The 18,198-nt window shown below is 36.6% G+C and overlaps 2 protein-coding genes across 7 annotated transcripts in view; both read right to left on the reverse strand.

The window, feature by feature from the left end:
* Positions 1 to 286: 286 nt before the first annotated feature.
* LOC134542257 (sodium/hydrogen exchanger 10-like) lies at positions 287 to 14,667 on the reverse strand. The gene is made up of 7 exons (XM_063386366.1): positions 13,722 to 14,667; positions 9,826 to 10,103; positions 8,191 to 8,362; positions 5,697 to 6,356; positions 3,221 to 3,458; positions 1,748 to 1,913; positions 287 to 551 (listed from the first exon to the last, which is right to left on the reverse strand). The coding sequence occupies exons 4-7, from the start codon at positions 5,899 to 5,901 to the stop codon at positions 369 to 371; spliced, it is 792 nt and encodes a 263-aa protein (XP_063242436.1). The 5' UTR covers positions 5,902 to 6,356; positions 8,191 to 8,362; positions 9,826 to 10,103; positions 13,722 to 14,667; the 3' UTR covers positions 287 to 368.
* A 1,408-nt stretch (positions 14,668 to 16,075) lies between these two features.
* LOC134542258 (sodium/hydrogen exchanger 10-like) overlaps positions 16,076 to 18,198 on the reverse strand; it is a 75,220-nt gene continuing 73,097 nt past the window's right edge. For all 6 annotated transcript variants that reach the window (XM_063386371.1, XM_063386372.1, XM_063386373.1 and 3 more), the window contains 2 exons: positions 17,421 to 17,582; positions 16,076 to 16,299 (listed from right to left, as the gene is read on the reverse strand). In XM_063386371.1, coding sequence (XP_063242441.1) covers positions 16,270 to 16,299; positions 17,421 to 17,582 — 192 coding nt within the window. In that variant the 3' untranslated portion in view covers positions 16,076 to 16,269. The remainder of the gene's footprint in view (positions 16,300 to 17,420; positions 17,583 to 18,198) is intronic.

Here is an 18,198-nt window from a genome sequence, read left to right on the forward strand (position 1 = left end):
CTAATTCATATCACACAAGTAGATAAAATTAACTGTTAAGAAATTAATCAGAGTCACATGCAAATTAAAAATGCTTCCAATAAGCCTATCTTGCTCTTATTTCCACCGATCAGTGCTAAAATTAGATTAATGTCTACCATACTTTTAAGTTGTAGATACAGTATGACATTCACAGATAGTGTGGAGAGAATTTTTTTTTTACAGTCAACTTGGCCCATTAGTGGCGCAAGTTAGTGACCTCCTTAATTCTTAATCAAAATTATTGATGTTCACTACTACTCACGTATTTTGCCGTGTTAAAACAACGCGGGACGACAAACAATAGTAAAAAGAACATTTAACATACAAATGGCTTTCAAAAGTAATTATTAACTGCCAACTGCGTACACGTACCTCTCACGGACGTCCTGCAAGTTTGCGAGAGCCTTCCTCATGTTGGCTCTCCTGCTGGAGGAGACAGTCAGCAGTCCCAGCTTGCTCAACACCACGGTGATGCTGGAGCCGTTGATCAGATGTGTCAAGAGCACCATTAATACCGCAATTGTCGTTAACTGCAGGCAATCAAATAATTCAAGTTAACTGTTTTTTAGGGAAACCTAGAAAAGATACCTACATTAACATTACAAGACAAAATATTATTTTACACACCTCTCAATGAAGGATTATTTTATGTAGGTGTAGATGTACCATTGCGATTGCCTGAATTTATACTGTGTCAATAATCATATATTTATTAATTCACATATCAAGTCCTACGTGAGACTCACTAACTGAAATATATTAACTCTAACCCACTTTGCGATGAGCCAAAAACTTGGAATCTTGCAGGTTCTTTAGATCTTAGTCCGTAACCGACGGAAAAATTCCAAGAAAGCTTAAGTTTCTCAATGCTGGTTAAACATGTAACATCTTCGTGTGTTTATGTGTTCATCTTTTTTGTCTATTGTTGAGGTTTTCTTATGACATACAGCGTAAACAGGTGATAGTGTATGTCCATAAAACTGTTAAAAAACCAATCTTCCCTTTTGCAAGAATAATTCAAAGAACGGTGATGTATATTGGTACCATACGCAGTAAATCAAAAATGCTCTATACATCTAGACTCACTCTTACACTAGACTTTTGTTTGCTTTCACTGCCATTTTGGTGTCATCATGAAAAGAGTGATAGACTTCTACGCTTCTGTATAAAATAGTTCAATGGAGTAACTCCATGGAGCCAAACTGTTGCCTACACTATTTACTCTTGATACTCGAAGCAAGATGAATTCTAATCTTTAAGAAGTTAACTTAAGACTTAAGAAAAATACTCGTCTAGCAGTAGAGTACATGCAGTGTGTATGTTATAAAAAGAGCTAAGACTTCCTCAACTCTAGAGTAATACTTGCAAGATAAACACAGGTGTGTGTGGAACTGGAATACTATTAAACTGGATTAATATAATATCATCACACACCAATTATGTCGTGTTTCCTTCCTTTCTCTTGCAGAAACTGCTTGGGAAGCTTCCAAAAAAAAAAGTTTAATATTTTCACATTTTCTAAATCTTTTAAAGACTATCAAAGTTTTCTCTGTATTTTAATTTAATGGGTTAAAGCATACGGGTAAACATCAATTTTACAGTTTGTAATGCAGTAGGAAGACAACTTAGAAAGATCAGCAAAGATATGTAGCGGCCAGTAGATCATCTTGGACATAGGGTGAGACGACGAAGTGTTTTATTTGCATGCCAGGGCGTAGACACTCACCTGTGGGCCGAAAGTTTCGTATTCCTTGACTTGGTTGGCCATGAGCATCATTAAGATGCCGAGAATGCCATTCATTCTGCTCCACATGGCCACAGCTGCATTCTGCCACCTGAGGCCACTTCCCATGCGTGACAGCACCGGCAACAGCACCAGGAACACCACTATCCTGTCACAAAAGTCACAAAGGTCACACAGCAACGTTTTTTCAATTATTAAGCCAAAATACACGCAAACCACATGCCACAATAAGTAGTCTACTGTACATCGGTTGTGTCACGGCTACGTCAACACACGGCGGTTGTGCACGCCTTCAAGTACTAGACTACAAGTAATACTCAAAGACTACTGTTTTGCAGTAGCATATATGTTATCTTTAAAAGATTTGTGCAATGGGAGTGCATGACTTGATGTAAGTTTTTGGACATACGCCATTGCTAAGAACTTTTTCTGTTGAAGAAAAACTAATAAATAAATAAATAAAAATAAAAATACACAAAAAAAGATACAAAAAACGAACAAAATTAAGCAAACAATTGCTGTTGTCAACAAGGATATGAACACCACAAAATATTCCGAAACAGGAATATGGTCAGCAAACAAAGAAAAAACAAAGAAAAATGTACTAAGAGAACGAAAAAATCCCCTCAAATGATGACAACACAAAAATATTGAAACCCAAAATAATTCAGCACAACAGTTGAAGCGAGACAAAAAACATGACAAAACGAAAAAACAAACAAATACAATAGTTTTACCTAAACAGAAACAAGCGACGTTTCGGGAACTGCTATCTGCTCCCGTCCTCAGGCAGAGACGCACATGGTACGGAAACACAGGTGCGACTGCTGTATTTTTATTTTTATTTTTATTTATTTATTTATTAGTTTTTCTTCAACAGAAAAAGTTCTTAGCAATGGCGTATGTCCAAAAACTTACATCAAGTCAGTAGCATATATTTTATCAGCTGTTAGAAACCAAAAATTCGTATTGCTTTTTAAAGCATTTTATTTGGTGCCTCGCTGTTTTCTGTACTGGAAAATATACAGTTTTCAGACTGAGTCAGAAAACTATCAATAACTGCAGCAAAAAAAACTATATTCTAAATTCAATTATGTCTTCAATTAGTATTCCTGAAGTGTTAGTGTTCCATCTTCAGTACTTTTATTGTTTGCTATTAAAATGTTGTTCAGCTCCAACTTTAAAGACGTATATGTATGTATCACCCTTGGAAGCACTTTATAACGTAAGTCGTATATAGGTTTTTCAACTTAATTGGTCGAGATGAACCTGCAGCCGAAGATTGTCGGTCGAATTCAGACTCCTTGTGTATACATACGCACATACACACACAGACTTACAAATATATATGTATGTGACCTCAAGTGAAAATTTTCTAGAAATGATATGGTAGGTGTATACTATTGTTTGGTTTTAACAAGACCGTTTCAAAAATGTGTCGAGAGCCCCGCCCACCTGGTGACCTTGCAGATAATGTAGATTACGAGGGCGAGCATCAAGTCCCGCTGGTCGAAGTGCATGCTGACTCTGTCCACCGCTTCCATGCCGACGAAGACGAAGCCGATGGTCTCGGCCACGCGGCTCAGGGTGCCCCATGTGCTGCCCAGCGACTTGCCCATGCTGCCCGCGAAGGAGTTCTTGGCGTGGCCCATCACCAGGCCGATGGACGCCACGGCGACCACGCCGGAGAAATCTGCATGCGCAACACTACCGCGTGACTTGTCGACACGAGAGACAAAATAACACAGCGTGCTTTCCTAGCAGCTTGTTTTAAAAGTTGTGCAGTCTCTGCAATTCGGTTCCCCCAGTCACTCAGTTCAAGGCAACCTAAGACGACTTATTCGTATGAGCGACGCACCGTCAGTACATTGAATTCTAAACTTGGCATGTACATATTTGTCATATTTCTTTCTAAAAAGTTCTATATGTAGTATCAATGCATGGCCATACAACAGTATCTTCTCGTTCACATTATTAAATTTAAATACTTTTTAGTATTTTTTCCCAGCATGTAAATGGCTTTTGGTTTGTAAAGGCCAAATGCAAGAATTTGACCATTTAGCAAAATAGTATGAATTTTATTTTATATTTTACCATCAACAAAAACATACCCACTCTCCTTTTTCCTTGACAGTATGCATGCCTTTTTGTTTTCTGATGAAACTTTAGAACAAGCAACTGACAGAAATATATTTAGTTATGATTTTAGAACTGCTTAAAAACTTTCACATTGTTTAATAAAAATAAATTTTATTATCGTTTCTATTGTAGTAAATAATTTTAGTTCTAGACCAGTTGCGGTCCCAGAAGCTACTGTGTTCAGGAACTGATATTATTTACTTTTAAATTCCCTCCTTCCAATTCAGAAAACATAAATATGACCTAGTGTAATTTGTCTTCAGAGAAAAAGAGGAGAAGTGTTTTCAGGCCTTCAACTCTGTTCCTCTCCTTAGTCCATGTAAAACATGGGAAAATGTTTGCCAAAATATCTATGTAGGCTACAAATGGACCCATTTTTCATTCAACCAGATGTAAAAATTTTTTGGAGCAGAAACCAAAGTCCCCTTTTTTTTAATTAGGGTATAAAATCTTCGCCTTTCCCATGGGCACTTATATAACGGGTCTCATTTCACTAACCGACTACCACTTTTATGACCTCTATGACCTTTATGTGTACACCTGTAGAAGGCCCATGGCCGCAAGTAATGCATTACTTAGGGCTTGGTTTTTCGTAGAAAGTAGATTTTTTTTAAGTGTAATTTCTTTGGGCATGATGAGAATAAAATTTGAAGGCCAAATTTTAATGCAAAGTTTTCGTGAAATGTTGTGAAACGTTTCTCGTGCGAAAAGGACAAATAATAGGTACTTGGCCAAAGAGATACATATAAAGAGAACACTAAGATATAGGTATACATTACTGGATTTATTTTCATTCTCTTTGTGTTATGATTCGTACTTACAAAAAAAATAGAACCGAGAGAGATAGATGAATGAAAGAATAAGACAGAAAGAGTGCTCATGCACTTGTTTCAGAAAATATATATAGGTATCCTAAACAATCAGCTGTGAGTGCCTTGAATTTTATATTTTATACCAGCGCACTCACATTTCTCGTCAACCAGCAGCGTAGAGAGCACTGCTGAGACAGTCCTTGCATTTCCAGCATATATAGCACTTCCTGTTATGAGTTTCATATTTCGTTCAGAGATTTGGCGTGTTCCAAATGGCAGAATTGTTTGAAGAAACAGTAACTCGCACAGTTTTCTTAATGGTGTATTTCAATAGTGAGAAATATAAATTGTTAATATTTCATTGTTTATTGATCAATAATTAATTACTGATATCCTAAGCAGTTATTTTGAAGTGAGTTAATTCGTGTTTATGAATTTAATTTTATTTTGATCAGATTTCTAATAACTACAAAAATGGTTAGGCGTCTTAAATACTTGAAAAAGAAATGAAAAACCAATATCCCGCTGTGTGTTATTTTTAGAAAGTTGTCTTTTATCTCTCTCTCTCTCCTCTCTCTCTCCCTCTCCCCCTCTCTCTCACTTTCTCTCTCTCTCTTCCTCTCTCTCCCTCTCTCTCCCTCCCTCTCCCTCCCTCTCTCTCCCTCTCTCTCCCTCCCTCTCTCTCCCTCTCTCCTCTCTCTGTCTTCCATTTTACCCCTTACGATTACTTACGAGTCATGGATGAATTGCCAAAGAAGTTTCACTTCTATCACGTGTACTGAGTTACACGAGCTCATTTTTTTAAAATAACTTTGCTCTAAGGTCTATTTATACAAACTTAACATGCAGTAGCTCTGGCATTTTTGACATAACAACAGATGCAATAAAGGCATTGAGTTACATTTACAGAAACAGCATGGCGTGTGAGAGCGAAGTAAGATCGTCTAAATGCACGAGCACACGGAATAAAACAAGCTTACCAACAACATCTTCGCACACGAAGAACGCCAGGTTAGTCACTGTAAACGTGACCAACATCAGCTGACTTGCACTGGTTAAAACCTTTTGAGCGACAAATGTAATTAGTGTCCCAAGAACGACTCCAATGACCATACTGCCTATCCAGTTTTGAAAGATGGGCACTAACATTTCTCCAACTGCAAAAAAAAATTCATTTATTATCATCTTCCAAACGCTTTTGAAAACAATCTTAAAATAAACTAACTTTCAGCTAAATCTAAGAACTATTTCTTACGTGTCATACAATATTTTAACTGATCTTCACTATGCCAACCTCAGAAAAAATATTTTATTTATTTTAATCAGAAACCTTGTGATCAAAAGAAATTTGAGCATTATCTCTAAATTGTATTTTATCTCATGTTATGTAATGTAATGGTTGGGTGTTCGTAACCGCCTACGTTAAAAGCATTTATATTTGAGTATTATACAAGCTTTATTATGTGTTAAATTACACTAAGGATAAATAAGAATGATCATTTCAAGTGGCAACCAAGAAAACTTACCAGTTTGGTTTGTTGAGATTGTGTTAAAAATAATGATCTCGAACACAAACATGGCGTAAGCGTCTCCGACTAAGGACTCTCCTTCGAGCAGCACGCACAATGACTTGGACTGACCTAAATTGTTAATGTTATTAATCACAAACCTCACATTCATAATGTGAATGATAGAATAACAAGGTACTTGAAAAATTATTGACGCACTCCAATGCTTAGATTTGTTATTTATTGCACGGTACAAGGGAACAAGCCCAGAATAGCTATTGTTGAAAAAATACACTTAAAATGTCTTGCAGAGAGCATGATTGTGGAAACAAGCTTTAATTTCTACGAATGTTTAAAAGAAGATACGTGACCTTACTTATAAGGAAATCAAATGAAGTCACTGTTTCGGAGAGATAATACTGTTTAGTTGTTCAGGTGGTAGTTGGATTTCTTTCACTTCACTAACAGGGCAGATGCGCCAGTGGTCGGTTCAACAAAGGTAATTGTTAATTGTCATTACTTGGGGACTATATTCAAGAGGCTAAACAGGAATGGTGTTCAATGTCAGGATTAATATTTTGGAAATAAAAAACCAGAGGTCGGCCTTCTGATGTAACATTTACCCAAAATCTTTTATAAATTCTTCAGCTACGTTATTTGATGATCATTACAAATTACAAATTCATAACACATTCAACTTCACAGATTGAGAAAATACAAATCTATATATTTTTATCTGCGTTAAGACTTTTTCAAAATGCAAAACAAAAATCTCTGATTTTTTAATTATTTATTTTTAATTACTTCTTGATATGACCTTTAAAGAAAAATTAAATCAATTTATGAAGTTATTCCGACCTCCATCCTATTGAGAACTTAAGTCTGGAGCAGTCGGTGATGAAGGCACCGCCTGTGTAGTGCTGTGTTATGCATCCCGCAACACTGCACTGTTCGGCTCGTAGCCTAACACCATGTATTTGGGGGGGCTTTGCTAAACAAAATAAAACAAAAAATTACTGTACAGACAATAAAGCGAGTTAATATTACCATACTATGTCATCCAGTTCTGAGACTTGTTCAAAGTTTCAAGTATCTAGCTCATCTTTAAATTAGTTTAAAATCAATAGCAAAATTTGTGCCGGACAGACAGACAAGAAACCGAGTTAATAAAACCATGGTAAAAGCCTTTTTCTCAACATAACCTAACGATCCATTTCTGAAACTGTTATCCTATTCACACATGTATAAAATCACCATCACAAAAAAAAACTTCACATCGATGTTTTCCTAAGATTTTTGGGGTTTAACAAGCATATTCATAAACTTTAGGACACGAAACAATTACAAATATGTTATATACTTCTGAACTGAAGTTGTGACCCCTGACCCTCAGCCTGAACTGACGGAACACTCAGTTCATTGTATTGTTCACAATGATCTACGATCACCGCTCAAAATACGATTGTGCAACAGAAAAATGTCGCGAACCAGGTTCAAAGAAAAATTTAAACTAGGATCACTTATCAACCACAATGGTGATACCTGCCATAGGTAAGTGAATGTTTTTTTTAACATAAAGGAACAACAGCTATTTGATCACTAAGAGGACTTGGCAAATATTCCTTCAGTCAATAATTTTACATGACCAGTAAAATAGTTTTTATTTAATGTTGGCATTATTGAATTTTGTGACTATGAGGATATGAATAAATACGCTGCTTGGGTTTGATTAAGTTTATGTGGTCAACTATATGCCGGTATCTTTTACCGATTACTGGCGCTTTTACATGTTTTAGAGGATGTATTATTTACAGCATTATTATTATTATTATTAACACTAAGAATTATTTACATGTTCAAACCAAAATTAGCAGCGAATTATTTCCAGAAATCTCCCAGTAATAACTGCATCCATCCTTAAAAATAAATAAAAAAAGTTATATTAATTAAAATATTTTAAACAAACCTGAGCGTTGTAAAATATTAACTATCAAGTGAGGGTAAGAGGTACTAATAAGTGTAGCAAACAGGTATATATGTTGAAATCCAACGTTTCCGTTTCTGTTGAATGTGATAACCAGAACATATCCTAATATGATAGATGATGCCACAATGCCCACCACTCCCACGAGTAAGATCTGAAAAAAAATAATTCATAAACTATTAAGTTCTCCACCTAAAATTCTCTTGGCTAATATCAACTACTTGTAAACAGATTTTGTGTTACAGCCTTGCTGACAGCAAATTCATATTTTCTCGTCAATCCATATATTTAAATTACATATATTTAAATTACATATATTTATATTACAAATATTTATATTTTTATCTTAACAGTATCGATACAGTTTTGACATGATTCATGCAATGGAGAATTTTGAATTAATACAATTACTTGCAATGGCGTATGTCCAAGAAAGCGTAATGTTTCACTGAAATAAATTTTGGTTAATCAAGTTTGTGAATACAAATTATATAAACAGACGATGCAAGAAGGTACTAGTTTCTCCTGATGTCTGCCTCAGGCAAGCCTTCCCTGAGCGACGTAGACTGCTACTTACACCGGTGATGATCAACGAACTTCGCAATGGTTGCGTATTTCCTTCCGCACTTTAAATGATACTACATGCCCTCGTGCATAAAGGTATCAAAGAGACAAATGGTGTACGAAGAAAAAAAAATTGTCACAAACTTCACAAAAAAAAACTGTTCCCAACAGCAGCTTGTGTGGCTTTACACCAGCCGCCCTCGCCTGAGTCATTTACTAACTTCTTGAGGTGTTTTCGCATGGCCGAGTTTGTAATGGGATTTTGAATTATGCTCTGCAACGTGAAAAAAACAAGGGCTTGCGAAGGGCAGTATAGAAAATGATTTGAGAACACTTAACAAACAGTACTATATATTAAAGTGGTCTACCATGATGACCAGCTGAGACGAGCAGTCAGAACGTGCCAGCTCTTAAAAGCCTTTGACACGTACCTAGTGTATGTACACACAATAACATAGCACAAGAGAGGGAACAACATGAGGAGGAGGCGTATGTGGAGCATGCCAAAGAGAATGCAAACGATGGGGACGATGCATCGGCCACGCGAATCACAGTGCACAAAACACATATGTAATATGTGCATTTGAGTTTAACATGTGAGTTATGGTAGGAATGTTGGGACATGGTGGAACATTGTGCAACATGGAGGAATATGGTGGGAGATGGTAGGACATGGTAGGACATAGTGGGACATGGTGGGATGTTGTGAGATATGATGGGACATGGTTGGTAATGATGGGACATGGTGTGACATGGTGGAATATTATGCAAAATAGTGGGAAATTCTAGGAAATGGTGGTACTAGGTGGGTCTATATGGGACATAATGGGGCATAGTGGGACATAAGAATACATTTTGTTCATCTGTTAGCAAGCACATAAGGAACGCTGGGCACTTCCTCGTGAATGTAGGTTCTCTCCCTACTGCACAGGCACAATTATAATATTTAATTAAATTTATCAAAGCTGCACGGAGCAGTTATAAGTGCAATGCCTAAGTACATGTGGCAATTGGGGAAATCCCTTCCAGCAAATTTGGCACACAAAGACTTACCTGCCAGAAACCGATGGAGAATAGCCTCGTGTCAGTGTTGTAGCCAGTTCTGAAAACTAACGCCGGCACGAAAATCATCATTAATAACCTGGGACTCACACTGGCGACCTGCAAGAAGTTACTAACTTCTTGGTTGGTGTTGCAAAACCAACCCAACACTCCTCCGCCTGTGACAAGTAGTATCGGATATGGGACAGGGAATTTGCAGACGAAATCTCCTACAATACTGCAGACACCCATCATGACCACTAAGGACAGCAGACCTGTTGGCACTTGGTCTGTGAACAAAAGTAAAACAAAAGGGGGTTGTCTGTAAAGTCGGTTTACGGATGATAATTTTAAATGACAACCTCATAAGAAAACATTGATGAAAAATTGCATACAAACCACATTAACTTTTCACTTCACTTTATAAACAGTTGACAAAACAGTTCTCGTGTAGGTTGTGTGCTGCCGCTGTCTCTCTTCTGCTCGGACGCATCGGCCAATGGAGTGGAAGAGAGATAGATGCGTCACAAGCCGATCGTGTCTCTCTATCGCTTGTTTCGCGCTCTCGCTTGCACGCTCGGCTCAGGCGGAACGTGACAATGAGTCATGCTTTTTCATGCGTGCAGCCGGCGTGCATCGATTTATAAGACGTTATCATGTCAAAACAGAGATGGATTTGTTAATTGAAAATGTGTCACGTTTTGTAAAGAAGGCTATCTTTAACATCTGATGCGAGCTCCAAAAGGCTCTGTATGTTTCTCAGACATATGGGCAAGAGTTTCTGGCAGTTAACGGCAACCAGTCGTGGCTGAAGAGTATTTTGATCCCTTCTGTGGTGGCATGTATGTATCTTATCAACCAGTTAAAAAAATTCTCATAATGAAAATATGTGGGCCTCAATCAAAATTATAAAGGAAATTAAAGGTTAAGTAACATATATTTGTTGTTTCAGGTCATTTAACATATTTTATGTTACCTTTTATCGGCACTTCAAATCCTGTCATTTTGACACATTGCTTACTGAACCAAGCTCAGTATGAGAGATAAATTTAATGGCAGTTGTAATGAAATAACACATAAAATTTATGTTACTAAATCCTAATAATGACAAACCTGCAATGTGTCAGTATTGAAGGAAAAAAGTATTTAGGTCTGTGTATTTGCTCGTAGGCAATGAAATGCTAACTTGCGCATCTACTCTACGCTTGTGCGCTAAATTTAATGTGGTTTCCGAATCACTATGACAGAAGTTGTTGATTCCCCCAGTCCTCGACAATCACATCCCTGAAAAGCACAACAGTTGTGCAATGTACTTTTTGTCCCTCTGGACAAAATTGTGTACAGTGGTGCAAAACAATCACAGGGATAGAATTGTGTATTTCAGAAATGCTGCATCCCTGTCACAAAAAAAATGGGTGCATGTACTTACGTACGCGCATTAGAAGTTATTCTTACTTTGCATGATAAAAAACTAACTTTAATTTTGTATGCAAATAATTAATATAAATAAAATTATAATAGGACTGCAGTGACACTATAATTACGGTTGGTAAAGTATAAATTAAATCAAATTTTTTAAAATAATTACCTAGTAATCAATATTAATATAAATTTTAGTAGTTAAAATTATTTAATTTAGTAAAATAATCAAAATAAATTATAATTAGTAGGTAATGTAAATTAATAAATGTGCATATTGTTTATTCTAATTTATTTATTTCAATTATTTATTTCATAATTATGTAATAATTAATAATGCAAATAAATTATACATACAGAAAAATAGACACTCTTACATAAATACACTTAACAGTTTATAAAAAAATTTATGTCACTAATATTCACAATGTATAAATGTTTTTTTTTACTTACATGGACCAGTATTTAATATCAATTACTAAAGTAGCTATATGATTTAAAAGCATGTGTGTAATTTTTATTTTTATGTAATCTTTCTTCGTCTTGCCAATTTTTGTATGAAGCGTGCACATGGTAAATATTCTCTCTCAAAATTTTTCCATAATGTGTCTAAAGAAGCTTAAGTTAAAAAAAAATACTGCGAATATCATGCCAATACATGGCTCTTTAAGTGTTCCCTTAATTTGCTACAGGATAAACAATCATTGCGACTGTGTGTCTACTTTATTTACAGTTGATGAGGTGCCAAAATTATATAAGCAAAATTTCTAATTGCTGTCACCTGTGTAGTTATCATCTCCTGGGGTCTCTAACATAAATTACGTTAAATGGTTTTGCAGACTTTTGTAGTTAAAATATGGTGAGATATGTCACCAATTAACTCATAAGTTACCTCTAACACTGACTGACACACAAATAACAATTTAAACTATTGGGTTTACAAGCATAAAATTTTGCATAGAAGTTCCTCATATAACGTAGATAAGCACCCCTAAAGGGGATAAATAGGGGATGAAATTTGTATGGACGTACATACCGTATTTACTCGCGTAAAGGCCCCCCTTTTTTTCCCAAATTTCGACTCCAAAAAAGGGGAGGAGGCCTATACGCCAATTTGGAGGAAAAAATAGATTTTTCTTTTCAAGTCGTGCGTCTTTGTTCGAATGAGGTAGGTGGGGGACATTTTTTTTTTTCCTAACCTAAGTTAAACTAAGTGTGTAAGGGAGGGGTCTAGGTAGGGAAGACTCTAAGTGCGTCTCAGGGCAAGCCCTATACTATGGCCTCGTGGGTGTGTGGTTAGCGTACCTAACTCATAATCTAAAGGTGGGGGAGGCAGCGACGCGGCAGGAGGGAGAGAGTGGCATCGACTCCGCAGGGGGGAGAGGCAGCGCTATTACAGGGGGGGAGAGAGGCAGAGGCAGCGCTTTGTCAGGAGGGGAGAGAGGCAGCGCTTTGGCAGGAGGGGAGAGAGTCAGAGGCGTGGCTTAACCTCCCTCTTGCCAGCTAGCCAGCTAGCCAGCCAACCAGACAAAGGAGTGTTAGAATTCTTGACCCACTTCCCTTCCTCCTTCACTTCCCCTCTTCTTCTCTGACAACCCTCCACATCAACACAGCGGCAGCGCGCGAGTCCAGCTTTCTTTATCTTTATGTCGTTTGAGATAGAACTAACTGCTTACGTCTGGCATGCCTCACGACGGTCCTACTGAGAACGGACAAACTATAATACCAGTCTCTGTATCACTGCCACTTACAAAATCACCTCCCGCCGCTCACAATACATGGCTTGTTGTTTGATGCATGCCAAGCTGCTCTGCCCTCAGATAAACCCAGAAAAACACGGTTTTTAAAATTTTTCTCAAAAATGTTTACAAAACAAGGAGGGGGGCTTATACGCGGGCGGGGCCTTTACGCGAGTAAATACGGTAAGTCATTTTTGAAGTTAGAAATATGGAAATTGGTGTTTAGGTTTCTGTTTACAAATGAAAGTCAGGTTGTGTCGTCGTTTTTATTTTTTGTAATTCATCAAAATTGAGGATCAACTACTTTCCCATTGGGCACACGGCTAGTATATAAAGATACAAAACAGTGTATATCGATTGTAACCAGGTGAGGCAGTTTAGGTTTCACAGGGAGAGGCATTCCTGGAGCCTGCTACCCACCCCCCCCTTCCTCCTCCACCCAAAAAAACCTTTTTTATCCCTCTGGTCAGCTTGACAATTAATTGAAGGGACCCAGTTTCATCCAAACTTCCCCTGGGATTTTGGACTCGAAACCCATGGAACGGTGAAATAACATGATGTGATCAAGGGCGTACGCATGGTGAGGAGAAGTTGGAAAATAGGGGAGGGGAGGGGTATGTTCCTAAAATCTAAATTAAGTTCTGCGCGTGCTCCTGGCTGTGATGTCAAATTGCCATCTCCTCAAATGTGAGTATAACTATAAATGCCTTCTCTGTTCGTAAGTATGAATTACGGTAGGTACATACTCACAATTACTGTCGATAAACATTTTTCTTTCCTGCACCTTCCTCATAATGAATGAATTTTGATTGGAGGATATTCCTCCTCTATATGAGTTCGCATTAACTGGCTGCATTGCTATAATTCCTGTAAATGCAAGAATTAGCTTAAACGTGACTTTACAATTGATCCACATCTTTTTTTTTTGTGAACAGTAAACAATGCCATAGAAGAGGGATGAATAATGCTAATGTGCTAAGACTAAATTAAATCATCAATTTTTTTTTGTTGAACCATAGAGGTAATAGAACAAAGTACTTTAATGTACTAAATTCTGTTGCGACATCTGGGAACTATGCACGATTTTGAATGTGTGTATATGTACACACACACACACACACACACACACACCAACACAAACACACACACATATATATATATATACATTACATACACATACATATATACATATTATACACACTTATACCAGGGCTACGCCATGGAGGTATTAGTTTATGGAAAGTTGAAGTCAACTGATTAGCATTGGATAGCAAAACAAATCGTAGCTGTATAAAAGCTAATATGCTATAAATTATTTTATTAGCTTGAAAAGATCACGATAGGAAAATCATAAAGATGCCATCATGAGGGGGGGTGGGGATATTGCTAAACAAACATAATACCAACACATCGGCAAGAATATAGCTTTAGATTTCATTAGAACCAAAATTTATTTTGCTATGCAAATATTAAATAAGGTTGTGGGGGTGAGGAATCATTCTCATCTTGACTTACCTTCATGGGCTAAAGCCCAATGTGCATCGCCCCGCTCACACCACATCACATCTCTGCCCATCAACATACTCTATGACTGCTACGTATTTTTAAACCTCCCGCCAACTGGGTGTATCATGGCCCCCACAAGGGTAGGGCTGGGTGGATCCTGGGTCCAGGGCCCAGCCCTGTTTATTTTTAAATGTTTAACTACTATAATTATTTATACACTAGAAAAAATATTTTAAATTATTTTTTTTTTTACAATGTATTTTTAGAAGATTCTACACCTACAGCTATTTATATGTTAAAATTTTAAATAGATATTAATGATAAAGGTTTAATAAAATTGCTGCTGGTAGTTATAGTCATTGCGTGTGTTGTGTGCATATTAGTGCAGTATGTCTTGCCGCCTCCCCCCCCCCCCCCCCCGCCTTGACGGTTCTAATTTCCACAACCTCCCTTCCTGCCTTGACTACTTTTTTTCCCAGCCCTTTCCCTCTTTGTTCTAAAAATAGACGCATGGCATCACTTATCAGTCCACCTGTAAACTCCGTGTGACGTGGGTTGAATTATATCTATGCTACTGAAAGTTACAACATTTGTTTGGTTAATGCTTCAAACAACGCTGGCAAACAATCCAGTGAAAATTAATTCACTCTATTTTCGTAGCCACATATTTTGTAGTGTGGGAAACCAGAAATTCTTCAATTTATACCCATTTATACAACATACTTTTTTTTATTTAAAAAGATTTATCAAAATTTTCAACTATTTGGACATTGGCAACCGGCCAAAACTAACATGGCTTTTGCATCGAGTATATCACTCGACAACGCAAAAAAATGGACAGCAAATGTAATTTCTCTGATCGAGAGAAGTATCTGCTTGTACATTGAGGGGAACAAAAGTCGTTCTGAAGGGTGTGTTAAATGCTTATAATTAATGAGTAAAACCGCAATTACAGTTTTTTTTTGATAAGCGAAACCACAAAACAAGGCCTGCTGTTTGCGGGGCCCTGGGCGATTGCCCTGCCCTGCCCTGCCCTGCCTTGGAGCCGCCCTGCCAGGGACTTTTACCAACGTCTGATGCGCAAGCCAAAGCAATGCTTCAGGTGAAGGAGATAGTTCTGTACCAGTTAGGATAGTTATGTGCTAGATTACGTTCTTTGCGAGATGAAGTGTTCGCGTGTGGGAAGTGGACTGGTGAAATGTGTTTGCGAGTGAGTTATCGTGGAGGCGCTGGTGGCGGATGCAAAAATATGTTAAAACATTTTAGAGCCAGTTTTGGTTGGATGTGTCTTTTGAGTGGAAGACATTTAAAATATTTCTTTGTAGTAATTTGCTGTGTAGAACCTTTAAAAGTAACAAAATAAGTGTAATTACATGGATAAATAAGAAAATTAGCAGTAATTGTATTAAGACATTCTGTATGTAGACTTTTCATTTATAAGAATATAGCCATTTAAAAGGTTTGTAGAACACGTCTCTGAAATTGGACACGAACATTTAATTACAAGTAGACAAGTTGGGTTAAAAAGATGTTTATCCAGTGTTTTAATCACCATTTAGGTCAATAATTTTGTTTCGCATAGAGTAATATAACACTCATTTATCATTTTTGAAACAAGGTTTATTGTACAGTACCATAGACTAAAACATTATTGGCAATTAAAATTTTTACTATGGTAATTTATACTATTTTAATACTAACATCTACACAACACAAATGTATTTAACAGCTTTCAAATAAACTTCATAAACTCTTCTGTTTCTTCTTTCTCGTATCAGTTTTTTTTACATATTTAATCTTGATGTTTCAAACTCTCTCGGACCTGTAAGCCAGATAATGAAACAATTTAGCATTCGCAACGTATAATATACCAATATTTAGTAATAAAAATTGTTTATACTTGGTAAAAAGTAAGGGTAGCTGCTTTTCCATAAAAACTTAAAAACATAATATTTTTGAAGACTTCAAACAATCAACTATTTACCATGAAAACAGCTTCGAAATTCCTACTGGTTTATGAGAAATATGGTACAATTAGGTTTTTAAACCTTTTAGAGTGTAAAATAGTCTTAGCCTTGGCTGGTCTTTTTGAAAATAGTCTCGGCTATGCTATTGAGGCAAAACATAGCGACGACACATGCGGTGTCATTGCACATACTTCATACTGTAACCTATAAACTGTAATTTCTCAGAAACGCTGTTTTCAGGGTAAATATAGCAATCCGTGTAGTTTAGAAAAACACAACATTTGTAATTGTATAATTTTTTTTACGGAATATATGCAAACCTTTACAATTTACCGTATATTCATGTAAGTGCGTTATAAGTTATGAATAAATAAATAAAGCATATCGTTAACACCAAAAGTAAGAGAGAACGCAATGTTTGTCATGTTAAAGAGAGCCAACAAACGTCAAATGACATCGTAGTCATGTATTTTCTAACACAATTATATTGGATTATAAATTATAAATGCATATAAGTTGCATAATCTGTTTCCAGCATTTCACACTACCAAATCAAATTAAAAATTTTAATATTAAGTAAAGTTTTGACAAGTGCCTGCTAACCCCCTTATATAGAATACTATTACTAAATGTTTTCTGTGCCAGATTCCCTGCTAGATTCCCTCCGAGGGTAAAATTTTCTAGGATAAATTGGCCTGCTCTATCTCCAATAGACTGCCTCAGAACACGGTAATTTCGGTACGTAGTGCACCCCACCCATTGATCCAGATGATTTAACAAATGTGTGTGGCGCATCAGAAGTAATGTGAACAACGCGAGTTGTATCAATTTCTGTTTCTTCACTCACTCACGCTAAATTAGCCGGATGGCAGTATGACGGATCGGCAGTGGAGCTGACCAAAAATAATGTTCAGGGGAAAGATAGTCAAATTGGAAAGTTGATGGAAGAATAGCAGCAGGAGAAAATGTATCTTACCCTCTTCACTTCAGGATGCTGGCTTTCCATTGCGTGCAGGTGACACTTGGCTAGCTGTAGTGGTTGCGCCTTCACCTGATTTCCTTTATCTACGATGTAACACTCTCCTGCCGATTCATCGAGGATTACCAGCAGTATGCACGGATCCATTTCTTTTCGGTCCTAAAAGCATTAATCAATTTTGTTTCTTTTTGACATTACTATAACGTACAGATGATACAAATTAAAAACAAATATTTTTTTTAATTATTTACTTCTTCATTTGGACTCATGTGTACCAACAAGAGAATTTTTACGTTCTTAGAATGGGAAAGATTGTTGTAAGATGTTTTTTGAGGACATACGCCATTGTTGATTACTATGTCATAAGAAACCTCAATAACGTACAAAAAAGATGAATGTATAAAACAGATGAATGTGCAAACACACAGAAAGCAATCCAAAATCAGCTATCAAAAATATTAAAGAATATAGGCAGCACGGAAACTTCCTGGAAAGAATTAGTCGAAAACAAAGAAATAAAAAATAAAACTGTGATGTTTATGTTTTTCAACCTTTTTGATATCTGTTAATTTTGGCGTGCATTCTATGTGTTTGCACATCATTTATTTTGTATATTCATATTTGTTGTATCTTATTGGGATTTCTTATGACATACAGCGTAACCAGTAATGGTATATGTCCACAAAAACATCTTAAATCAAAAGAGTTTTTATCGTAATTTTAACAAATAAGTTTTAATCACATGTGTGTAACATTACAAAACATTACCATGTGT

This window comes from Bacillus rossius (genome assembly GCF_032445375.1).
Source record: "Bacillus rossius redtenbacheri isolate Brsri chromosome 4 unlocalized genomic scaffold, Brsri_v3 Brsri_v3_scf4_2, whole genome shotgun sequence".
NCBI classification, from domain to species: Eukaryota; Metazoa; Arthropoda; class Insecta; order Phasmatodea; family Bacillidae; genus Bacillus; species Bacillus rossius.